The sequence below is a fragment of the Meles meles genome, chromosome 15, assembly GCF_922984935.1.
Source record: "Meles meles chromosome 15, mMelMel3.1 paternal haplotype, whole genome shotgun sequence".
NCBI lineage: Eukaryota > Metazoa > Chordata > Mammalia > Carnivora > Mustelidae > Meles > Meles meles.
In genome coordinates, this window is record NC_060080.1 from 26,682,395 (window position 1) to 26,708,693 (window position 26,299).

General features: G+C 40.2%; 1 protein-coding gene across 6 annotated transcripts in view; it reads left to right on the forward strand.

The window, feature by feature from the left end:
- The window catches only part of LTBP1 (latent transforming growth factor beta binding protein 1), a 402,027-nt gene that overhangs the window by 232,146 nt on the left and 143,582 nt on the right, over positions 1-26,299 (forward strand). For all 6 annotated transcript variants that reach the window (XM_045979278.1, XM_045979276.1, XM_045979280.1 and 3 more), the window contains 2 exons: positions 1,864-1,966; positions 6,508-6,579. In XM_045979278.1, coding sequence (XP_045835234.1) covers positions 1,864-1,966; positions 6,508-6,579 — 175 coding nt within the window. The remainder of the gene's footprint in view (positions 1-1,863; positions 1,967-6,507; positions 6,580-26,299) is intronic.

Sequence of the window (26,299 nt, forward strand, 5' to 3'; positions counted from 1 at the left end):
TGTACGCTTTTCTTCTGTCAGGTTCTCATTTCTTGGGGTGTTCACTTTCCTCCCCATCCGCCTGCCCTTCCCCCCCAACCCTCATCACTTACTGCTTAGAGAACACACGGCATCCTGTCAAAATCATTAAAAACCATGAAAACCCAAGGACTTCAGAATTAGGATGAAACTAAACCTTCATTAACGGTGCAAGGACTTCCCTGACTTTGTATTACAATTTTGAACCTGCAGGCACTTGGAGCCTCTGTCAGAATGCTGTCTGCCTGCGCCTGGAGGCCTGCCAGGTGCCTGCTGTCCCCTGCCCAGACTCTCTGTCACCACGCTGCGCTCGTTAGCCTGGGTGCGTTCGCTACCCTTCCCTGGTTCTCACAGAGCCACTCCTTGTCTGGATGGACTGCAACTGGGTTGTTTCTTAGTTCCTTGGATTGTTTGCTCCTTCCTTCCTTCAGAATTTATGGAGCATGTGCACTGCGTATTGGGATATAAAGATACGTAAGATCCATCTGCATTTAATTAAAAAGCGTAGCGGAGGCGGTGGGGCTGTGTGGTGTGCCAGGGGGTGAAGAGAAAGGAGGAGCTCAGGAGGAGGAGGAGAAGCTGAGGAGACAGGAGGCTTCCTCCTGACAGCTTTTCAGAGCTGGAGTTCACAGGGTAAAGCTTCTCTGGGCAAAGGGAAAAGGAAGGGTATGAGGTATACCAGAGGACTGAGACAGCTCTTGGAAAGACATTTGTTCGGAAAATCAGCAGTCTTTTAGTGTGCCCGAAGGCTAGGTGAGGTGTAGAGAGGTGGAGGAGGAAAAAGGGGAAGTCATCGGCTCTGAGGCAAGGAAAGGAAGATCTTGTATATCATCCCAGGGAATTTGCAGTCCTCAGACTATGGGAGTCACGGAAGGCTATTAGTCAGTAGAGTAATGTTCTCCGATTCGTCTTGGGAAAGATGACCCTGGAAACTGTTGGGAGGACTTTTGTAGAGGTTGAGGCACAGGAAGGCAGAGTGGCCCCTCAGATGTGGGGTCTGGACTTAGCCTACAGAGTTTCAATGGAGAACCATGTGGCCTTTCTTGTACAAGTGGCCTCAGGATGGGTACACAGAGTAGGATTTTTTCGACTAGACCCCTCCTGACCTCATTGGGTTGGTCTGATTTCAGGCCTCTGGCTCTCAGCCTCTTTAGGCCTTCTGTGATTTACCAGGAGAGGAGGTGGGTCTTTATATTTGACTACTGTAAGCCCCCTTCTTCTGCCTACTAGCCTTTGCTTAAACCTGCCAGCACCTTCCTAACTTGGCTGACCTCCCCTGGGTCAGACCACTTGGCTCTCTGGAGCTTTCATCTGCCAAAGCTGATCTGGCCAGTGATCATTTCTCATACCATTCTCTCCTGTCCTGTTCCTGCCAAGGCCTTTGTGGTCATAGGAAGACACAAAGCTTTCTGTAGATGGGACCTGGGCCACATTCTCAAGGTTGACACCCCTGCCCCACCTCTTTCCAGCTCTGTTCCTGCAGCAGTCATTTACACTAAATTGTAAAAGTTTATGTTGTACTTTTGAGTTGAGACTCTTCTAAAGCGGGGGGAAAAAGGAGGGGGGCATTGGAAATGTATGTTTTATGAATTGCTCTGAATAGTGACAGATTTTTCTAAGACTCTCGAAATGCCAAGAAGCTCTTAAAAATAGATTTGCTCGTTAGTGTCATATTGATTCTGATCTGGTGTTTTGTTTCAAAGTTTGAGGTTTTTTTTTTATCCCCCCCAATTGTGTCGATAACAAAGGAACTGTTTTATAATGTGAGGGGGAAGCACAGTGGGGCTCCGGGGCTGGGCATGGTGCACTCAATTAACCTTCATGTTTCACATCTCATCACTGCAGTGTGGCAAGGCGCTTCCTGGCCTTTCAAAGCAGGAGGACTGCTGTGGAACTGTGGGTACCTCCTGGGGCTTTAACAAATGCCAGAAATGCCCCAAGAAGCCGTGTAAGTGACATTTCATCATTCCTTTGAATGTTAATGTAGCCTATCTGTTGCCTTACGATTATTGGTTTAACGGTGAGATAGCGTTAGACTCTCAAATAACTCTTAACTGAATTCTGGAACATGGTACTATAATTTGCATTTCCAGAAACCTTGCTGCAAGCCTGAGAAAGATTTTCTGTCGATTCCATGGTTTAATAAGCAGTTCTCAGTTGCCTTCTCCCGTCAGATTACTTATTATTTAAAAGTATTTGAAGAGCTAAACTAGGCTCTTTTTCCTCAGGTGAAGAAAAAATAAATGTCTTTAAAAATCATAAATGTTTCGGGGCGCCGGAGTGGCTCAGTGGGTTAAAGCCTCTGCTTTCGGCTCAGGTCATGATTCCAGGGTCCTGGGATCGAGCCCCGCATCGGACTCTCTGCTCAGCATGGAGCCTGCTTCCTCCTCTCTCTCTGCCTGCTTCTCTGCCTACTTGTGATCTCTGTCTATCAAATAAATAAAATCTTTAAAAAAAAATCATAAATGTTTCAAAAACTGATAAAAAGTTAGTGAAACTCTTTATTTCTTGGGTTAAATTCCTTAAATGGAATTTTTATTAATAGTCACCATAGAAGTTTGTGATACTGTTAAATTTTCAGATTTCACTTAAAAAAAAAAAAAAGGTTAAAAATCACGAGGACACAGTACTTTCCCCTTCTCAGTCACCACTTTTTTTTAAAGATTTTTTTTTCCTTGAGGGGCCGAGAGAGAGAGTGCATATGCCCTTGTGCACACACATGTAGGGGGAAGGGCACAGGCAGAGGGAGACGGTAGGAGAGAGAGAAGCAGACTCCCCACAGAGCATGGGGCTTCATCCTAGGACCCTGACATCATGACCTGTGCTGAAGCCAAGATTCAGACTCAACTGACTGAGCCACCCTGGCGCCCCAGTCGCCGCTTTTTTATACCATCCCAGTTCTCAGTGACTTGAATCTATATTGATACCACACATTTTGGTTAGTCTATAAATGCTGGTTTTTAGGACCTATTGATTTGAGTAAATCCAGATTTGTGACTCTCTGTTACTTTTTTCAGAATTACAGTTAGTATTTTTAGTTTTTGAATGTGGCATTAACTCCGGCTGATTCCTAAGAGGAATATTTTAGAAAAATAGAGGTAACTTGATTTTTTTTTTTCGATACTTACTTTTCACATTTCCCCCAAGAAAACAAGGGATATTATTCTCAGTCATCTTCCTTTGCCTTATATAACTGAAGATTTTTATAGTAGGTTTTTACACTTCGTGTTGTAAGAAATTTCTCATTTACTTCAGTTGAATAATTTTTATTTATTCTTCTTAAGCACCTGTTGATTTGATATTCTCAGTTGCCTTTCACACCTCTATCCAGTCTAGAATCTGCCGTCTCAGAATCACTGCTCCACAGCTTCGTTTTATGTCCTACTGTTCTGCCATCATAGTAATTTGTTGTCAATAATGGTCTCATTGCCTCTCATTTGGACCTCCTTGTTGCTCAACCTTACGTATTTTTTTTTAACATGAAACCCTAAAATTACTAAGAAGGCAATTGAGAACTGCTTATTAAAGCATGTAATGCCTTAAATTTCATTTATTTTCTTGATACTGCATTTTTTTTTTTTTTTTGAGGACTAATTTGTGAAAACACCCACCAAAGTTTCCCGTAACTAGTGAATTCTTCATTTAGGGAGTCACATAAATAAAGACCTTCATTACTGAGAATGTCCCTTGTGGACTTTTTATGCTGATTTAATAATGATTGGTAATGTGGATTTCCAGTAAGTGGGTTGAGTGTGATAGCTCCTTCTCACCTAAAGATCCATGTTCCTAAAATTATTCTGGCAACCTCACCAAAGGGATATCCAGGAGAGATTTGATATGATTTAAAGAGCATGGAGTTTGGAGCTTGGTAGACCCGAGTTTGACTCCCAACTTGGTCATTTGCTGTTAAGTCTTATGGATCATGAAACCAGAGTCTGTGTTTAAAATGTTTTAAAAGCTTTGATTTTTTTTTTTTTAATGGCCTATCCCTCATTATACTGTGTAAGTTTGTCTGCAGAAATATTGTGGAGGGGGCAGTGTGTTTCCTGCCTGTAGGTCTAAGGACTGCAGAAGCTAAAGTCCAGTTCTTCCAACTTTATTCTGGGGCCAAGTTCATGTTCTCTAATACTTGTTCCATCTTTTCCCTTATCTTGTTTCTTTTTCTTATCCCTCCTTCTCTCTGTGTTTTTTGCTTAACTGCCTCCCTTTCCTCCATTTTCTGAATTCCAAAGTTGCAAGAGAGGGACAGAAGTTAGGGGTAAAGAGAATCCTAGATTCTTGTTGTTTCTTAATCCCTAACCTCTATTCTTGACCTTCTGTTGTTTTTAATTTAGAATTATGTTTTCTTTAAAAAAAAAAAGAATTGTGTTTTCTGAGCATAAACAAATTCATTGCTATAAATGGTTTTTTAATTCTATATTTTAGTGCTAGTAATAATTTAAGGAGAATGTGAAAGTACCAAGTTGCTCTCACTTCTAAGTGCGGATGAAAATAAATCCATGTTGGCTCACATAATGTATAAAATTGAAGCGATTGATTTCATTTCAGGAAAGGCAATGTGGATTATGACTGAAGTAAACTATTAACATCTTGACATTTACTTTGTTTGTGCTGTCCTAAGTGACTCACTCCCAAGGAACACAGTCAGGGTCACATTCTTCCTGTGTCCTTTAGAAACTTTCCTTTCCTTGGTTCGTACTACTCTCTAAATCATATTCATTTTGGAAGAGAGCAGACTTTCCTTGGCTTTATATGCTATGGTTTTGTGTTCCATGCCCTTTTTAAAAAAAATTTTCACTTAAAGTAGTTTAAACTTCAGTTTTCAAGTGGCTTTTATGTAATGTTTGAAGTTTTTTCAGCCACATACAGAAAGACCTTTCACTGTTGATCAGTTTTTACTGCGAAAACTTAATTTTAAATCTGCAGATGATTCCATTAGATACTCTGTAATCTATTAAAAATGTACTTAGCATGAATAAGTCACTGGTCCTTTAAAAGTTTTTAGAACAGAATTAACATCGAATCGTAAACTGAGAAGGACCTGAAGAGATCATCTGGTCTGGCTGTCTGCCTTGAGGTGGATGACTGGTGGAACTTTCAAAACAAGATATCCTCTCTTTTGCCTTTGAACAGTTCACAGACAGAGATCCCAGAATCTCTGGAGGCACCCTGCTCCAGAGGGTTTCCATTCTGTGGAAGACGAGTTATGTGGTCAAGGAGCTTGAACATGTCACTTTCTCCCTCCTTATAATTCACTGTTCCAGGACTCCTCACTATAACCCTCTCCCAGAACTCAGAAGGCTCTGAAGAGATAGGACTTATAACAGAGAAAGGAAGTGAAGGAAGAGAAAGGTAGTGAGAATGAAGAGTATGTGTTAGGGCCCAAATAATTTTATTTTCCAAAAGAAAATTTCCTTTTTATTTTGAATTTTCCCTCTTTACTCCTTGTTCAGATCTTTTTAGTGGTCTCACCATCCACCCTATTTTGATTATTGCCCATTTTCTATTGCTCATGGTCTTCTTAATGAAAGAATAGCTTATGGCAGAAAATAAAGGTGTTTGTCATCTTTGAGTGGTTTTGTCAGGCACGGTGGTGGTCATTTTGCATAAATTATATCTAAAAATCCACAAAAGCTCTGACCTGCTCAATAGATGTGAATACTCGCATTGTATGGACTCACCATTTGAAACCCAGAAAGCTTGTCTCCTAAGGTCGCAGAGCTTGATAGGCAGAGCCAGGATTTGAACTTAGGTCTGCTTGGTCCCTGAAATTATCCTGTATCCAGTATGCCACAAAGTCTCTTGAGTCTCACTTAAGGGTGTCGGAATCAGTGAATACAGTTTTGTTGGTGATTTGGTAATGTCAACGTTGTATTGTTGGTGAAAATTCTGGGTGAGGAACCATACCCATGATCACAGCAGCCCTTCTCATCCCCTGGCTGCTTCTCTTCATCTCCTATTCCTCTCAGGTTCCTAGTAGTAAGAATCCCTCATTACCAGAATATGTGAGCCAGTAGGTGAGCACACCATTTATTGTTGAAACTGGAACACTCCTGAGAGTGAAATGGAGTGCTCTTACCTAATGAACTTCGCTAGAACAACTGGCTTAACCTAGACCTGTCCCAAGCAGGCCAGGATGTATGTTCAACTTATAAGAAAATTCAAATGCCTGTAGCAAATCCCTGGGGAGGAATAGATCCTTTATAATGTAAATAATCACTCATTGGAAGAAAATATAAAATAGTCTTACGATTCTTTGGATTAATATAATCAAGATTTGCTGACAACTACTTGGGACTGTATCTGTTGCAGACGAGGCAGTATACTGAAAAACAGGGGTAACATGAAAGAAACTGTCATATATTGAGTTGGGTATCTTAGAAATGAATAAGACAGACCACTGATGACTTTGGTGGCTTGGGCTATCACACTGGTAGTTTAGGACTGTAAGAACTTAAGCACGTAACAAAGAATTATTTCTTCTTACAGCTTATCACGGATATAACCAAATGATGGAATGTCTACAAGGTTATAAGCGGGTTAACAACACCTTTTGTCAAGGTAAGCTTAACTGAATTCATTGGTGTGGACTTCATTGTTTTGGCTTTTGAGGAATCTGAGTTGTTTGATCATGTTTTCGCTCATTAGCTCAGTATGCAAAGGTCATAGCGGTGACTACCTCTTCACTCAATTTAGCTCTAAGGAAATAAAAGAGTTTTAGTGTATGGTTCCTAGAATTAGTATTTAAACTTCATGGAACTTTTTATCCCCTTATATCAATTTGCGATGAAACCCACAGGAGATTAGATTCTGTTACAGAGTCCCTTGTGGTCTCCGGGTTAGTCACTGCCTGTCCACGTGTGGGCAGATGCGTGTGTGCCGATGACTACACACGCGTACCTCGCAGAACTGCTTCCTTGCAGACACATGATTGGGTAGGAGAGTTCTTTTTTTTTCCCCTAATCAGAATATTACTAGCCACCTTGAAGCATTGAGGTCTTAAATATCAGGGTGAATGCACTCTTAGGCAAAGTTAAAGCTGTGTAGCTGAATATGAAGTGTCCTGAGTATTTTTGCTCAGTTTTTTCTGAACCACTTAGCAGAGTTGAGCAAGCAGAGGGATCCTCAGAGCTCATTTAGCCTGGCCCAGCGTCTGTACCGTATAGATGGAGACGTTCAAGCCCAGACTGGCTAAGAGGCTTTCATGAGTCTGGAGTGGAGCTTAGAACTCAGGTTGACTAATGCCTCATTTAGTACCCAAAGATGATAGCAAATTTTGTGTCACTTACTTTGTGAAATGTTCAATTAATGCTTCTAATTTCCCTTTACATGTCTGGGATAAAGGTATTAGTAGTAACTTGGAAGTATGTCTGTGTTGAAATAAAGAGCCTCAAGAATCTTAGTGAACCAAGACCTGTGTCAGGAATACAGCACATGTTTTCTGACTTGTTGTCTGGGGCTCTGTATCCTTGACCAGTATGTACTTATAGGACAGAGTAAATTAAGGTAATGTTACAAAGTATGGATTAATTCCCATTAAAAGGGCTCATTTCAATGGACTGTCTTAATTACCTGAGAATTTTCTCAAGTTGTTCCACATTGCATCTAACTTTTATGATTTGTAGAGCTTTTTAGCAAACAAAGAAATTTCTTTTGAAATTCACAGAAGTGTACCATGTGTTCAAAAAAGTTTTGCCTTAAAATATGATAAGCCCTCATGTGAAAGAGTATTGGGAAAGTTAGATTTAACTGCTCAAGACACTTACTGAAAAACCTCTGTAAACCTTAGTAACGGGAATAACGGATTAATCAATATTACCTAGGAATCGGTAGAATTTAAGACATCCTTAAATATTCTGTGAGAAGAGGGAAGATTGAATTAAATGGATGGAAGAAGGAATATGTCGAATGAATATATGTTCTACAGTGTAAATGAAGTCACTGCTTCACAGATTGGGATACAAATGTATATGACAAGCCCTAGCCCATTTTTAGAATGTGTTAGTAGAAGCTGAATGAGCTTGGAAGTAACAATCTTGTCCTCTGCCATTCAGACTGCATTTGAGGTTTGGGTATTTGGTGTTCATTGTCTCTTGGCTGATAAGGTCAACAAAACTTGCAAAGGGCCTGAAAGCTGAGGGTGTTTAGCCCTGAAGAAGTGCAGACTGAAGAGAAATGTAATGGCTCCCGTACAAACCTGCCTTTAAATGTTTGATTAACTGTCCTACCGAACAAGTCTCTGATGAGTTCCTTCAAAAAAACCAGTCCATAGGATAGAGTTGAAAGGAAGCATATTTATAACTACAAGCAAACTTTTTGTGTGGACTAGCATTCGCCAGCGCTGAGATGCCTTTGAAAGTGCTGAACTTCCTGCATGTGGAGGTGATCCATCAGACCTTATTATAGCTAGCCAAGGACGTGTCTGTCCTGGGCAGAGCATGAGGTTGTGGGACTTTGTAGGTACATTCCGGTTGTCTCGTGCTCTTGGTATTCTGTTGGCTGTGGATAAGAAGAAAGAAATGACATCTCGATCTGTCCCCCAGATTTTAACCCCTAGACAGGAAGTTTCCCGAAGTGTGCCCTGTGATGAGGTGTACCTGCCTGCTCCTTAGACTGTACACAGAGGAGGATTCCCTACCTATCCTTCTCCACTGTAAACCTGTGTGCCTCAATGGCAGACACTCTCCAGAACGTCTCCTTTTCCCAACTGCAAATGGTGAAGAGTATACATGTTTTTGTGGTTGGGAAGGGATGGGGTGTGGGACATGGATATTATTAGTCCCAATTAAAACTGAGACACAGAGAGAGTAAGTAACTTTACCAAGATCACACAGATAATAAGAGGCCCGGTTGGGCTTGAAACTCCTAAACCACATCCTTTTCTATGTGCCGCATGGCCTCGTTTACTGATTTTGTATGTATCTGGAAGTATGACTAATGTAGATATAGCTCATTAGAACAGAAGACATGCCATCTGTTTTGAGGAGTAATAGGAGTCAAAGTAACTAATAATAATTTGGGTTTGTGTAATAAGAGAGGTTGGTTATCCAATATATTCTTCCTTCTAGCTAGTTCAAGGTTCTACCAGTATTTAAAAAATACCATGATGGATGTGGAAGCAAAAATTTGTACCTATCACCCTGGCTGTCTAATTTAGCAAAATAGAATGAAGAATCCTTTAAATAATTGCTTGATTATTGTTGTTAATTTTGTATTTTCCTCCTCTGGTATGGCTGGTATGGAGTGGCCTTTTGCAAGTTTTGTTCATACTGAGCATATCTTAATGGTTCCATCTCATTCTTTGCACTGATGGTCAGTAACACCAAATCCTGGCTTATGTTTGTCTCAGAAGGATATTTGCAAAACAGCGTTACACTTTTTGGCATGGATTCTGGAGTGAAGTATCACAGAAAATTCTATTTCATGGTGCCTCCAAAAGGCACTGCTAAATTACACTATAGAGGAGGTTGACTCATAAAATAATATGATTTCATTCATCATAACCTATTAAAATTACTTTTGAGAGAAGGCCTTAATTTCACTCCCTTTGTGACACTACTAGTCAGCAAAATTAAATAGAACTTTCTCACATTACATATGTACACTCTTTTTTCCGAGAACGTTGAAGCTTTTGATTTTGTTTTGCTAGAGTTTTTCAAAAGGAGCCCATTAACCACTAATTGCTTGTGCGTTCCACATTGTTCTTAGAGTTTAATGTCTTCTCAGTTTACAAAGCACATTTAACATTAAAGTGATTAATAACTAGAATTACATTATTTCCTTCACCTAAGCGAACTAATGTCCTGAAACAGCGTTTAGTAATGTGGGCTCAGTCACAAAGAACCAACTGTGCACAAGTTAATTTGAGGAGCTTTGGAATAATTGCCCTCAAAGTCGGGCTTTTTTCTCCTCTCTAGCGGTGCTGCAATCATCTTTTCAAAGGAATGATTTATTACATATACACACACGGAGCTCTAAAACCTGCCCTCGCTACCCTTAACATGACGGAATTGTTGTAATTTCCTTCATTTATCATAACAAACAACACAAGCGTATTCCGTAGTGGATCTAGAGTAGCATTTGTCGTTCGATTATTGTGTGAAAGTTCGATGTAGAGCTAGAATTAAAGGGGTTTGTGCCTCCTGAATAGGATAATAGGAATGCCTGCTTTCATACTCCCTGACTCCAGAGCTCAGTTCTTCCTGCATTTTGAGAACTCTCGCTTGCCCATTACTTTGTCATGAGATGAATGAACTCTTAAAAAATTAGACATAAATCCAAGCTTTAAAAATACATTTGGTCCTAAAATTACTTGGGGACCCATCTGTTCAGTGAAGTCTTTTGTTAAAAACAAAGACCTCATTGGATCCATTGAAATTACCCACTTCATGAGCTATAGGGACAAAACCCACCTAGTGTTATTTTGTACATTTTTTAGCAATGCGAAAATATGTAAGTGAGAGACATCTACACTTTCATGATCCAGTGTTTGTATTTTCCTTTTTCATAGATAATCTCAAAAATATTAAATTTAAAAATATTCAGTGATCCCCAACCATTAATTGGCAAGGCTCTCCTGAGCTACAGACTAAGGATAAGTAATGACTAAGACATCCTTCCTGACCTTGGGCTTAGTGTAATTAAATCAGTTGGAATCAGCAGGACACAATTTGCTTTGTTCACTCTCCCAAGGAGCTAAATTTTAGCTGACTCCAGATGAGCCTGTTAAAGCAAATATGAAAGAGCTGCCCACATAACTTTCTCTTGGTGTCATTTTATTACACCAGTTTTTCTGCTTTAATAAAATAAATTTACAAAACAGATACATGGGACATTATCATACCCAATACAAAACTTTCACTGTGGAGCTCCTTTAAGATGGTGCCCCACACTGCATTTGAAACCAGATTTTGTTTGGAACATAGAAAAGATAATGGACATTTTTTTTTTCAGGGGCATTTCTTGGTTATTAAATGAAACTCGCTCCACATCAGTAAGCCATACATGGGATTTTTGGGTTCTGAGGAGCTTGGTTGAACTATAGCTTCTATTTCAGACCTCTTATTCATTATAAAAAATTGTGACTGAAGCAGAAAGAGTCAAGTATCATATGGTCTCACTTATTTGTGGAGCATAACAAATAACATGGAGGACATGGGGAGATGGAGAGGAGAGGGAGTTGAGGGAAACTGGAAGGGGAGATGAACCATGAGAGACTATGGACTCTGAAAAACAACCAGAGGGTTTTTGAAGGGGCCGGGGATGAGGGGGGGTGGGAGGTTGAGGACCCAGGTGGTGGGTAATAGGGAGGGCACGTACTGCATGGAGCACTGGGTGTGATGCCAAAACAATGAACACTGTTATGCTGTAAATAAACAAACAAACAAAAAAAATTGTGACTGCAGTATAGTAAGCATATAGAAGAAGACTGGTCTTTAGGTGCTTTGAGAAAACTACAAAGTACACATTTTAAGAAAATTTGCTTGGCTGGAGAAAAGAATGTGGTTGTGGCATAGTGCTGGGTTCACGTAGAGTCTTCATTTTACAGTTACGTTCAGAGGTACAGTTAGTGGAAATTGAGATGGTTTTTTTCCCATGTAGTTAGTTATTAAATGAATTTGACCTATTTTATGAGGATTTGCATTCAGCATCATTTCTTGTATCCTGTGCTTACTTTCTGGATTTTTTTTTTAAGGTAGGTTTCCCAGATAAAATATAGGACACCCAGTTAAACTTGAATCTCATATAACTAGCAAAAAATTTGGTTGGGACATACATACTAAAAAGTACTTGGTTATCTGAAACTCACATTTAATTGTGTGTCCTGTATTTGCCAGTCTGTATTTCAAGATGATGTTCTTTCACAGTTTTTTAAATGAGGGCCCCTGAGAAGTACATACTTTAGAGGTCTGAAAATATTTTTCTTTTGAGCTTGTTCTATAGGGAGACTGGTCAGGTGTACAGCTCTAGGTGGTTTTCCAGCAATACATTATACTGATATATTCTGACTTCTTTTTGATACTTTTCCTCCTTTGGAGATATTCTCTCTTTCTCTCTTTTGAGATCTTTGAATCCTTTTTTTTTTTTCCTGATGTTTTATCATGCTATGTCAATATTTGTATTTATATTGACTTTTCTCAGTAGACAGAGTGTATTGTCCATCCAAACAGTCATGTCTCTTCTCAGATTTGAAAAATGACCAGCAATTATCTCTTCAAATTCTGTTTTCCCACCACGCTTCTCAGCTAAACTCCTGTTGACTAGTTTGGGGGAACCTCTCTGAATTTCATGCCTCTGAATAAGTCTTTCATGCTTGTATCCTTTTGTCTTTTCTTTCTTTGGCTGCATTTTGAATGAATACCTCAGTTCCATCGTACAGTTTTCTGATTCTTGCTTTATTCTGCCCATCTGGACTCTATCCCATCCATTATACTTTTTGTTTTGAGACTGTTTTCCTCTTCTGAGGTTTCTGATGATTTTTCAAAGCTACCTGTTCTTGTTTCTTTTGAAGGTATTCATTCATTTAACTTTTTAAGCATGTTGAAAAGTTTAGCGGGATTTCAGTTGCTGAGGAGGAAATTTCTGCACAGTTGCCTACAGATTCTTGTCTTCATTTGCTAAATTCTTGGCTGCCCGTGTTTCTTCCTGGTCACTAGTCCCAGAAATTCAATGGCTCCATCTACTGCCATGTATTTCTAGGATAGTTCAGGTTTACTGGGATATTTGTCTTTTTTTTTTTAATCTTCTTTTATAATTTTTCTGCAGTTGCCACATATTTGGAACAAGAGAGAATGCCAAAGCATCAAGTTTCTGTGTAACATTTCTTTGACATTATCCATGTCAGGGTTGAGCTTTTTAAAATTCAAGATATCAGTATTGGAATGTGGTATTTAATGTGTATGTATTTTTACAAATTTTCTTTGAGGATGCTAAAAAGCATTGAGAAAGCTTCAAATTATATAAATTAAATGTTATTCAAAGATTGTCTTTTCTCCTGTTGTAATTAAGCAGCCCACAACATCTGCCATTCATTATCTCATTCATTTTAGCTATTTAATGATGATTTAAGTGGGAGTACTTTGAGAAATATTAGAATATAATAAGACTCAATTCCTGCCCTTAGAAGATCATTGTTCTCATGTATAATTAAAATATCAAAGCAGCATATAGTAAATGCTTAAGAAATGAATGAGAAGAGGGGCGTCTGAGTGGCTCAGTGGATTAAAACCTCTGCCTTTGGCTCAGATCATGATCCCAGGGTCCTGGGATGGAGCCTTGCATAGGGTTTTCTGCTCAGCAGGGAGCCTGCTTCCTCCCACCCCGCCTGCCTCTCTGCCTGCTTGTGATCTCTGTCTATCAAATAAATAAATAAAATCTTTAAAAAAAAAAATGAACCAGAAGAGAGAAATTTCCGATTTAAAAACCTATTCTTTAAAACAAACGCATTGTCTCTGCTGTTTGTAAAGTAAATGGTACCTATTGTTTGAAATTTAGAAACTAAAGAAATGTATAGAAATATAAATTACCTTAACATCCCTCAAAAATAGATGCATTTTGCTATAGTTCCTGCCAATCATATGTATGTATATATTTTTTGAGATTATAATTCATGGATAAGTGCAAAGTGAATCTGTTTTTCTTTTTTACTTAATAGATAATACATTGTGATGTTATTAAATCTTATTAAAATTATTTTAATGCTGACCTAGTATCCGATTAAATGGATATAGGATAATTCCTTTAGCCATCCCCCTGTTTTTATGAAAAAATTCATAAAGCCATCCCCCTATTTTCAGATTAGTTTCTGTTTTTTTCTTAGTATATATACTGTCACCGGCATACTTGAACACAAAGCTTCAATGAATCTGTGGTTATATTTACAAGAGAAATTACGGGTTCCAAGCTGTGATTGTTCCTGTGAACGTTGCATGATGTCCATTTCCCTTCTCACTAACACTAGAGAGTTCATTCACCGTGTCCCTCTGCTCCTCTATTTCCTTTCTTTACAAATTTGAAAACACACAGAAGGCAATGAAATAGTATCTTTTTCTTTACATAGGCCCTGCATATTTCTATTTAAATATAGAAAATATTATATTTTAATACCTAATTAATCTAAATCTAATTTAATATATAGATATAAAAATATTTATAAAATATACTCCCCAGGTATTTTTAAAGGATTTATTTATTGGGGGTAGGGGCAGAGGCAGAGGGAGAGAATCTTCAAGCAGGTTTCACGCTCAGCAAGGAGCCCCTTGGCGCAGGACTAGATCTCACCACCAATGAGATCATGACATGAGCCAGAATCAAGTTGCTCTGTTTCTAATTACTGTTGATTTTAGTGATGTGAGGCTTTTCTCCTTATGGTATTACTTGCATAAGAATAACTTGATAGTTTTCTTTTTTCTAATGCAATACATTTCCTTTCTGGTCATCATTGCTTACGTATGTTTCCCTGCCCATGTATGTATTTTACTAGCATTTACTGAGAGCCTAGTTGGTGGGGCCACTGTGTTGGATGCTTCAGGTATGTCATAATCCAGCAGCCCTGTGAGATAAGTAGTAGTATCTTTTTTTTTTTTTTTTTTTTTTGACTGATAATGAAACTGAGCCTTGAGGCTCAAAGAAATTAAGTACGGGAGGGTCACATAGCCAGGGAGTGGTAGAATTTACTTCTGCAGCCTGGGATCTCCTTCCTGTGCTACTAGCATGTATGTAGCCATTTACAGTTTATGAAAGTATTTTTTAAAAAAATATATTTATTTATTTATTTGAGAGAGAGACAGACCACGGTGCGGGGAAGGGGCTGAGGTGGGGGAAAATAGAGAATCCCAAGCAGGCTCCAGGCTCCATGCCCAGCAGCAAGCCTGACTTGGGCTTTAGTCTCAACCCTGAGACCATGACCTGACCCGAAATCAAGAGTCAGTGATAGAGTCACTCTATCACTGATCTATCTGATCAAGAGTCAGCTCCTACTGGGTATTTACCCTAAAGATACAAACGTAGTGATCCGAAGGGGCACGTGCACCCAAATGTTTACAGCAGCAATGTCCACAATAGCTAAAACTATGGAAAGAACCTAGATGCCCATCAGCAGAAGAATGGATAAAGAAGATGTGGTGTATATATACAATGGAATACTATTCAGCTATCAAAAGAAATGAAATCTTGCCATTTGCAACGACATGGATGGAACTAGAGGGTATTAGGCGGATGGAACTAGAGGGTATTAGGCTTAGCGAAATAAGTCAGTGGGAGAAAGACAACTATCATGATCTCCCTGATATGAGGAAGTGGAGATGCAACGTGGGGAGTTTGGGGGGTAGGAAAAGAATAAATGAAACAAGATGGGATTGGGAGGGAGACAAACCATAAGACTCTTAATCTCACAAAACAAACTGAGGGTTGCCGGGGGGAGGGGGGTAGGGAGAGGGTGGTGGGGACATTGGGGAGGGTATGTGCTATGGTGAGCATTGTGAAGTGTGTAAACCTGGTGATTCATAGACCTGTATTCCAGGGGCTAATAATACATTATATATTATATATAATATATAATATAAATAATATAATATAAAATTTATATATTATTATAACATAATAATATATTATATATTTAATAAAATATATAAAATTATTTAAAAAAAAAGTCGGGGGTGCCTGTGTGGCTCAGTGGGTTGGGGCCTCTGCCTTCGGCCCGGGTCGTGATCCCAGGGTCTTGGGATCGAGCCCCGCGTGGGGCTCTCTGCTGAGTGGAGAGCCTGGTTCTCTTCCTCTCTCTCTGCCTACTTGTGATCTCTGTCTGTCAAATAAATAAATAAAATCTTAAAAAAAAAAAAAAGAGTCAGATGCTCACTGAACTGACTGAGCCACCCAGGTTCTCAGAAAGTACTTTTTTTTTTAAAAGATTTTATTTATTTACTTGATAGAGCGCACATGAACACAAGTAGTCAGAGTGGCAGGCAGGGGGAGAGGGAGAAGCAGGCTCCCTGCTGAGCAGAGAGCCCTATGTGGGGCTGGATCCCAGGACCCTGGGATCACGACCTGAGCCAAAGGCAGATGCTTACTTAACCAACTGAGCCACCCAGGCGCCCCCCGCTGGAAGTACTTTAACACATTTTGTCATCTCTTTAATTCTTTGACAGTGACCACACTTGCTTGTTACAGGTGGGGAAACCGTGGCTGGCAGTGTGATGCTCGCCAATCCTTTCACAATCTGGGTTTCGCTCTTGCTCTTCTTTGCTGGTTTGGTTTAGAAATCATAAAGTTCTCCAGACATCATCATTTATTTTTATAGCAAGTTGTCTTGTAAATGTGTCTGCTGTGTCGTTTAAAAGCTTTTTTAAAAAAATATTATTAGTAAGTCATTGTACCTCCTCAGTTTTATCCAGAAGTCTTTGATAAGCAAAATATTTATGCTTCTAAATGCGTTTGTGTCAATTTGTATGATTTTGTTTTGTATTTATGCTTCTGTGCTTTTGTTTAAGCTCAACCTCTTTTGGATGCTGAGGCACTCCTTTTCTGGTATCCTCTCTCCTCACACCAGGTGTGGGTGAGCTCAGCCAGGCTCAGTCATGTATCTGTAATCTGCCGCTTGGTGCCCAGGGCTGGATGGTCTAGGATGGCCTTGGCTGGGATGTCTCCACCGTCTCTCATCTCTCATCTTCTGGGCAGCTAACGTGCGCTGTTCTCATGGCGGTAGCAGCGCTCCAAGAGAGAATAAAAGCACCCAAAGCTTTTTAGGCCAAGGCTTGGAATTGATACACTGTCTCATCCACTGTAGTCTAGTGGCTGAAAGTCAGAAGTCACAACACCCACTCACATTCAGGGGGAGGGGAATTGGACTCCACCCCTTCATGGGAGGACCTGTAAAGTCACATAGGGAAAGGCAGGGAGAGGTGGAGAGGTGGAGAATTGGGGTCATTTTGACAATCAGTCTGCAACATCCTGATGCTCTATCCTGACTCAGAAAATAGAAGTGCCTTTACTTGGGGAAAAAGGAAATGAAAATATTTACTTATATTAATGTAAGGCCACTTTACATCTATGTATGGACCCATATGGACAAAGAATTGGTGAAAAAAAAAACACTATTCTGGTGATTATATTAGAAACTGTGTAATATATATATATATATATGATTTTATTTATTTATTTGACAGAGATCACAAGTAGGCAGAGAGGCAGGCAGAGAGGGGGAAGCAGGCTCTCCGTGGAGCAGAGAGCCCGACACGAGGCTCAATCCCAGGACCCTGGGATCATGACCTGAGCTGAAGGCAGAGGCTTTAACCCACTGAGCCACCCAGGCACTCCAGTTCATTATATTTTTAAATAAACTTTGTATCTATGTGTAACCCATGTGTAGAACAATGCACTCTCTTTTCCAGAAATAATCCTAGGGTGACTCTTATAAGAATAGATCAATTTGGGTTTTTTCTTTTTTTTTTTTTTAAAGATTTTATTTATTTGACAGAGATCACAAGTAGGCAGAGAGGCAGGCAGAGAGAGAGAGGAAGGGAAGCAGGCTCCCCGCTGAGCAGAGAGCCCGATGCAGGGCTCGATCTCAGGACCCTGAGATCATGACCTGAGCTGAAGGCAGAGGCTTTAACCCACTGAGCTACCCAGGCGCCCTGATCAATTTGGGTTTTTTAATGAACTTCCAGATTGTCTAGTCTCTGTCCTTTCATTCAGCACCATGTGGCCAGTACCAATTCCTAATATTCACAGTTCTGGCCAGTGACGTGATAATATCCATTGATGTCTTCATTTAAAATCTTTTCAATACGTTTTTCCCTTTCTTCAGTGTGTTCTCTGACTTCTCTGTCTATGCAGTATTGTCTAGTTAGCATTGTCTCTGAAGTTGCTTTCAGTTTCGCGACCTAAGGGCATTGATTTTTGTGATGTTTATTTCTTTCTAGGAAGAAATCGGGAATGTGTAGATGACAGCAGTGTGGGTGTAAATATGAAATCTAGAATCCGTCGTTCTTGCTATGTGTTTGGAAAGTTATAGTAGACAATCAGTAGGGAGAAGTTAAGTCTGGAGCCCACCAGACTTGATAAATCAGTTCTTCAAAACACTCAAAAATGTTTAAAATTCGTTTTATTTAGCTGCCGGAAATTCATCACAGCGCTCTGCTATATTTAGTGTTTTAATCCCAGTGCTGTGGTACTTAATGTGATTCTGGATCAAGTTTTACAGAAGTCAGTGACTAAGAGAGGATTGATGTGTTACTGATTTGAAGGGGTTCTTTTACCTTCCTAGGCATTTTTCTGGAGCTCCTGCTGCCGTTTCTAGTTTAAATAGGCACAGAATTTTCGGTAGAACTTGAACAGCTTTTGGTCTGGACTTGAACATCATGTTTCAGCATTTATGAACCAATTTGGGACTCATTCCGATCCATTTGAGAGTCTTTTCCTAGTGTGTCTTCTTACTGTGCTTATATCACTGGGATAGGATTCAAAAAGGAAGTGTCTGTTTATTTTATTCACTTTTCTTCAGGAAAGACAGTGGTGAAGTGAGTCATTAGCACGTTGTATTTTCCAATAGCTCTTTGACCTGAATCTCTGGGGCTATAAAATCAATGGGAAGATGCCTGTTGTATCTCGAGTGATGAGGAAAGCCCATAATGGATTCATGTTCCTATGAATGTTTCAAGGAAAAATTAATGTCGTGTCTGTAGACTAGAGTCAGAAATCCAAGACGAACAGAGATGTGTATGTTATTAGCATTTTCCATGTGTGGCACACATGTAGCAAGAAATAAATACAAGCTGTTCTCTGGGCTCTGATAATTCTTTTATCATGTTACTCTGAAGACAGAAGAACTGGAAGGAAGGGAGTTGCTTGCACAGTGGTTTGCCTCCTCTCAGTGACTCTAGCAAGCAAATCCATCTTGGGCTAGGTTATCGTTTGCAAAGGTGGGACAGTTAGAGGTCGGGGGGGTGCTACGGCACTGAGGTCAAGTTTGAGACAAACACGACTGCAAAGAGACCTATGGAGTGGTATTTTGGGGGGGGGGGCATCCCCAGAGAGCATTTCACAAATGTGCTCCACAGACCACCAGTTCAGAGAGATGTTAATGGACGGTGTGTGAAAAACACCAAGTTAAAGAAAACTGAGGGTCCTTCCCAAACAACTTCTTGGGGTCTGTAGTGTGCTCACTTCTGTAGAACGTGCAGTGTTTCTCAAACATATTTGGCCACAGGACCCTTTTAGAAGCTCACAAATCTTGTTGGACATAACATACCTTGGGTAAGGTTGCTCTAGAACATTGGCCTTCAAACGTTTTTTTTTCTGGTTCACTCTCTTCTAAAATAATTTGGAAAAGCTTAGTGTTCACCCATTTTTAAGCCGACGTCTACATTTTTCCCTACCAAATTGTCATAAGAATTAAAAGATACGGGGCACCTGGGTGGCTCCGTGGGTTAAAGCCTCTGCCCTCAGGTCAGGTCATGATCCCAGGGTCCTAGGATTGAGCCCCACATTGGGCTATTTGCTCAGTGGGGAGCCTGCTTCCCCCTGCCCTCTCTGCCTGCCTCTCTGCCTACTTGTGATCTCTGTCTGTCAGATAAATAAAATCTTTAAAGAAAAAAAAAGTATCCAAGCCTGTGTGTACCTTTTGACATACCATCATATGCCTTTACGGTGCACACAGTGTGAATCTGCTTCTATAGGAATTGAAGGAATCCACATGTCCTCTGGGAGAATGCATTCTCTAAAGCAAGTGATCCCTATTAAGTAGCCAAATGGTCCGTCTGGCTAGGAAAAGTACTGACCTTGAGATGAAGTCCTATTGCGAGATCGTATGCTAGAATTTCTGTCCATCAGCAAAAACTGAATATCCACAGCAGAATCTCTAGAAAGCTTCATAGTTCCACACAGTATAAAGACCTTCATGTGCTCTTCTCACCTTGTACTTAATTCCTTTCAGTTACTGGACATGCCTCATTTCCTGTATAAACTTACGTCACTAAAAAGGCAGTAAATTATGACTCTGTTAAACATACATACTTTCCTTTAGGAGAGTGGATACATCAAAGTGCGTTTATTTCCCATAAGAACACTTAGGCTGTTCGTAATATATTATGCACGAACTGTCATACTTTATTTATTCCTTGGCATTTCCAACCAGGTTGTTTTGAAGTCTGAATATTTAAGCTGGAAGTAACCTTGGGAATTATCTGGCTCAGCCCCTTTGTCTTACAAAAAAGGAGCGCACATCAAGAGAAACTAAGTGACTTGCTCTCATAGGTAACATAAGTTAGCATCCCCGTTATACCAAATGTAGGTCTTAATGGGATATGCTTCTCATTAGATTTTCACACATGCCCCCCCCCCAACCCTTTAAAAAAAATAAGATCTTGGGGCACCTGGGTGGCTCCGTTGAGGAAGTGTCTCTGGCTCACGTCATGATTTCGGGGTCCTGAGATCAAGCCCTGCGTAGGGCTCTGCACGTAGCACGAAGTCTGCCTGACATTCTTTCCTTCTTCCTCTCCCTCTCTCTCTGCCCTCCCCTCAGCTGACAGGTGCATGGGCACGCTCACCCGCTCTCTCACACCCATTCTGTTTTCTCTCAAATAAGTAAGATCTTCAAAAAAAAAAGATGTTGGCCAAATTTTGCTTGTAAAATGAGAATAACTATTGTGTTGCTCACCATCCAGAGTTGTTTTGAAGTTCCAGCGAGAGGAGGTGTGCTATACACCCGTAAAGGAGGAGAAAGAGGGTCCTCATCTCGTTCTACTAGATTATTGTGCCGTTCCCTACTACTGAGACACTAAAGCTGTGTAACGTTGTTTGAAGAGTCTCTTGTTAGGCATATTTTCCAACTCCTCTATTTTTCTGCTATCTGCTAATAGATGCCCAGCCTTCAATTTTGGTTGTATGAGGTTGAACCACGTGACGTTGCTAATATTCAACCGTTTTAAACTCAAGAGAAGAGAGTTTTGTATTATTGAACTTGTTACGGCCGGACACACATGGTAGGCTGTAGTGGGCAGAGAAACTCTATAAATGTTTTAAGTGAGTTGAGCAGTAGGTTAAGTGTCCCCTTCATGTTCCCTGTGGCCCTATAGATTTTTACCTACCAGAAGGGAGCATGTGGAGCTGTCTGAGTTTCTTTTCTTCTCTCTGCTTCTGTCAGCTTCTGGACTTAACAAAGCCCCTCAGCTTGGGAGCTAGAGGGCCTGGCTGTTCAAGAGGGCCGGCTCCTCCTGCCTTTCCTTTGGCTCTTTATTCGTTAACTCCGTGAACTGTGAGGTGATACCATTCTTTGGAAGGACAGATTTCCACAGTTGGCTAGAAAAATTCAGTGCTCTATAGAGGGAGAACAATGAACAAGTTCATTTGTTTATCTGTTTGTTTAAACACTAAACTCTTTTCAATTTAATCAGAATACAATAAGGGAGATTGGCTGACCCTCTAAAATATGAGACTTCTAAAACCCAGTCATGTTTGTCAAATGTGTTATTTATAAAAAGGATCAAGCTAGAGGCTTTTATTTGATTTTAAAAAATAAGTAAGGATCCCATAGGAATTGGGATCTAAATAGAATTATAATTCATAATTTGCCCATCATGTTCCATATAATTGTTAAAGTTTTGCCTGATAACATCTCTTAGTGTACTCTTCAAACCTCTCATGTCCAGATATAATGTGTTTAGCTAATACATCTTATTTCTTTTTTTTTTTTTTTAGTGTTATTTATCTCTGACAGAGATCATAAGTAGGCAAAGAGGCAGGCAGAGACAGGAGGAAGTGAGCCCCCTGCTGAGCAGAGAGCCCATTGTGGGGCTCGATCCCAGGACCCTGAGACCATGACCTGAACTGAAGGCAGAGGCTTTAACCCACTGAGCCACCCAGGTGCCCCTAATGCATCTTATTTCTTAAAGCATTTTGAACTTCTCATTTCCTTTAGTTTGTTTAGAAAGATCTTAAGAAGCTTGGCTACCTGAGAAAGTCATTTGGATAACATTTCATGTTTCATATTATTTTCTAAGGTTCTAAATTAAAAACCATGGGAGATCTGTTTTTTATCTTTTTGGTTTTGTTTTTATTTTGTTTTTAAAGATTTTATTTATTTGAGAGAGCGAGAGAAAGCAAGAGGGGGGGAGGGGGCAGAGGGAGAAGCCGACTTCCTGGGAGCCCAGCAAGGACACCCCCCCACCCAAGCCAAAGGCAGACCTTAACTCACTGAGCCACCCAGGCCCCCCCCTTGTTTTTGTTTTTTTAAACACAAACTAACCACCTACAGTTTCCTTGGGAGCAAAAGTGGGGATGGAAGAAGAAAGTGGCCAAAAAAGAAAAAACAAAACAAAACAAAACAAAACACCATTTTTATCTAGCTTTTAGGTGTAAAATTTTGTGTGTTGGGAATTAACAATTTATGACTGGAATGCTTTTGAAGGTTTTGTGACTGAGTTGTTGAAACCTGCCGTATGATTTGTCACAGAAGTAAAAAGTCGGGATATAAAACTTTTACAAATTTTGACATGTGCCATCTTATTATAGAAGCTTAATATTTGAAGCAAATGCAAAAGAACCGCCTTGCTCAAAACAGCTGTACCAGGTTCCCAGGGCCCTGAGGACAGCTCAGCAGGTAACAGTTAAGTCTGAGGAATCATGTCAGAGACCTGGTCAGACTTGGTAGTGAGGACAGTAGCCCTATAGGTCACAAACCACATAGGCCCAAATTTAGGGGTGACCCAGTCTCTTGTGCTTTTAGCTAAGACCACAGCACAGTCTCTGTGACAACAGAAGGTTGTCATTTGAACAAGATACAGATACTGAGTCAAAATGGACCCTCTGTACTTACAGACTCAGAGTTTAATCATCTCTGTGTGAATTTCTCAGCGAGGACATTGTGGACATTTTCAGCTGAGCAAGTCCTTGTCAAGGGGGACAGCCCACACTTCTCGAATGCTAAACTCCCTAGTATCTACTCTCTCTATTCTCCAGTCTTTGTGACAACCCCAAATGTCCCATAGGCAAGCACACACCCTTCCCCCTTGGAGAATCACCCACTGATCTCCTTGACTACCCAGAGGGAGGCAATCTTACTGACCTACAACATTCCCTAGATATTTGCATTTTAGAAGAGAATGTTTTCATATTCAGATGACCAATAAATATATGAAAAGGAAGTGCAAATTAAGACCATAGTGAAACAACACTACACTCCCACCAGAATGGCTACAATGAAAAAGACTGACAATAATTCGGTGAGGCTGTGGAACAGTTGGAGCCAGGAATGGAAATTGGCATAACCACTTGGGACAACTCTGTGATTATTTATAAAAGTAATCATGAGTCTTCTCTAGTGAGTCAGAAATTCTACTCTTATATACATCCAGGAGAGTAATAAGTACCTTGGCCTACCAAAAGACGTCTGTATTAGAATGTTCATAGCATTATTATTGATCACCAAAAATTGGAACTAACCCAAATGTCAATCAACAGTTGAATGGATAAATTAATTTTTATATTCTCACACAATAAAATATAACAGCAGTAAAAGAATAATGAATTGCTGTATGCAATAATGATGAATCTCAAGGCATAATAATGAGTAAAAGACAAAAGAACATATGCAGTAGGGTTCCCTTTCCATGAAGCAGAAGAACAGGGCAGACTAATGGATGAGAGCAGTTACCTGTGAGAGCAGAGATGTTGATGGGATTGGGCAGTAAAGGAGCCTTCGGAGACAATGGAGATGTTCTAGATCACAGTCTGGGTAGTGGTTACGCAGTTATGTATGTGTGCACGCATGGATATACATATACATATGTATGTCTGAAAGGTCATGTGGCTGTATATTTAAGATCGATATACTTTGCTGTATATAAATTAGGAAGGAACTTGGAAATATAATCTCTAATTTATGGTATTTTGGAGAACAGGTTAAAAAATAAATTGAGATGGTTACGGGAAATAGGAGTTTTTCTGGAAGCTGAGAAAGTACGAGGTAGAAAGTTGCATGCTTCGAGGGCCAAAATTAGGGGAGGTGGTGTGGCTAGTTAGTGCCGGGGGCACAAGCTGATAAAGGTAGAGGTAGTAGGAAATGCAAGATTCCCCTTCCTCTGAAATTTTTCTCTTCCTATCTATCGCCAGGGTGGGTTTGTTTTTGTTTTTGTTTTTGTTTTAGTCTTAATTCCTGTCCTCCATTCCCATGGCATCATGGTTGAAGCAATGGACAATGTTGAGGAGAGTCAAAGAGGGGATATTGGAAGAGGGCACAAGCAAGTGGTTATACATCAAATATTTATGTATTGGAGGAGAAACTCGCCATCGTAACCTGGCAGCCAGCAGCGAGACTGGCACACCATTTCATAGAAAACTCCAGTCAAGGACAATTTTGAATCCCAAAGGTGGATGTGGAATATGTAGGAGTGGAACCAACGAGCAGGAGCAGGGGCCACTCAGAGAAGGAGGAAGGCTCCTAACTCACAGGCAAGTGGGGACATGAGGGAGAACAGGAGAGTACAGATTTTGTCCCGCCTTTTTGCCCACAACTGGCTGGTTACCCAAATTTGAGGTTTAACTTGGGACATACGATAGGGGCTTTACTTGTACCATGTAGCCCCAGCCGGACTTGCCATTCTTTCTGGTCCTTCGTGGTGGTTTTCTTTTTCTTCTTCTTCTTCTTTTTTTTTTTTTTTTAATATTTTATTTATTTGACAGAGAGAAATCACAACTAGGCAGAGAGAGAGGAGGAAGCAGGCTCCCTGCGGAGCAGAGAGCCCGATGCGGGGCTCGATCCCAGGACCCTGAGATCATGACCTGAGCCGAAGGCAGAGACTTTAACCCACTGAGCCACCCAGGCGCCCCCATGGTGGTTTTCTTAAGGACAGTGAGTGATAAGGGAATATTTTCAGTTGCATGCTGTGCGTGAGCATATATCACAGCACAGTGTATGCTCTGATAAAGAGTGAGATATATGCCATGCCAGGTGTGGTCTAGCGGTGCCAGCTCTCAGCTGGGTCCAAGTTAGAAAGCTGTAGGATTTCTACAGCAAATATATGTGTTCTTTTGTTATTGGGATGTCACTGAAAAAGTGTTTTATTGCTGGAATTACAGACTGCAAGTGTTCAATAAAATAGGTCCGTTATGGAAATCAGTGGCTACTTAGAATTTGAAATATAAGCAAATAAGGATTTATTGAGGGCTGTATTTGCCTTATTGTGTGACAGTTTTGCTGGTAATATTTTGCTACCGATTGTGTCCTATTTTAATATAGAAAATTAATTTTGAAATCATTAATAGAAGTTTTATTGGAATTGTTGACTGAAGCAGGCAAACATTGGAAACAGAAATGCTAATAACCATGTCTGTTAATTGTTAAACTTCGTAAGTTACCATGAATAAATATAGAAATGACCATTAATTTTTTTACTTTTATCTTGTCCTATTCTGTTTTTCATTTTTAATTAATTACCTTTACAAAATACTCTACAATCTTTTTTTTTTTTTTTTTTAAAGCACACATTTTTATCTCTCCTCTTCCAAATCATTTTGATTTTCCTTTGGATTGCTGTCATAGCCCATTCGGGCTGCTGTAATAGAATACCACCAACTGGGTAGCTCTTAAACTACAGATACTTGTTCCTCACAGTTCTGAAGGCTGGGAAGTCCAAGATCTAGGTGCTGGCATGGTCCCTTCTGATGAGGGCCCTCTTCTGGTTGCAGATATCTCTGTTGTGTCCTCAAATGATGGAAGGGACTGGGGATTTTTCATCCTGGCTTAAGCGACTCCCAAAGGCCCCCTTACTAATACCATTACCTTTGGAGGTTATGATTTCAATGCCTAAATTTTGGGGGGACACAAACATTCAGACCATAGCAATCACTCTAGATGGGTGACCTCAAGTCTCTATTCCTAGCCATGTAGTCTCTTTACTTTATTCCTGAATCTACCACTGTTGCTGGATTTTATACTTGTGTATCCTTATGTGACCTTCAAGTGTAAAACTCGTCTTTTCATTTGCCTCCTTTTTCCTCAGAACTTTCCACAAAACCAGTGACGTCTTTTCCTCTTTTCCCAGATTAGGTACCTCCCAGGCATCTTCAACTCCTTTCTGTTCCTTTCCAGTGTTCCAGTGGCCAGTCAAACACTATCTACGCATTTGGCCCATTGTTCTTTTCAGAAGAAAAATTCCTTCCTGATGATTCTCACTGTCCCAACCTGGCTTGTCCTGTCTCCTACTTGCATTACTCCTTCAGTCATCAACTTCTGGTCTCTTCTCACCAAGCCATGTGTTGGCCAGATGAATTTCCTTGGATCCTGCCT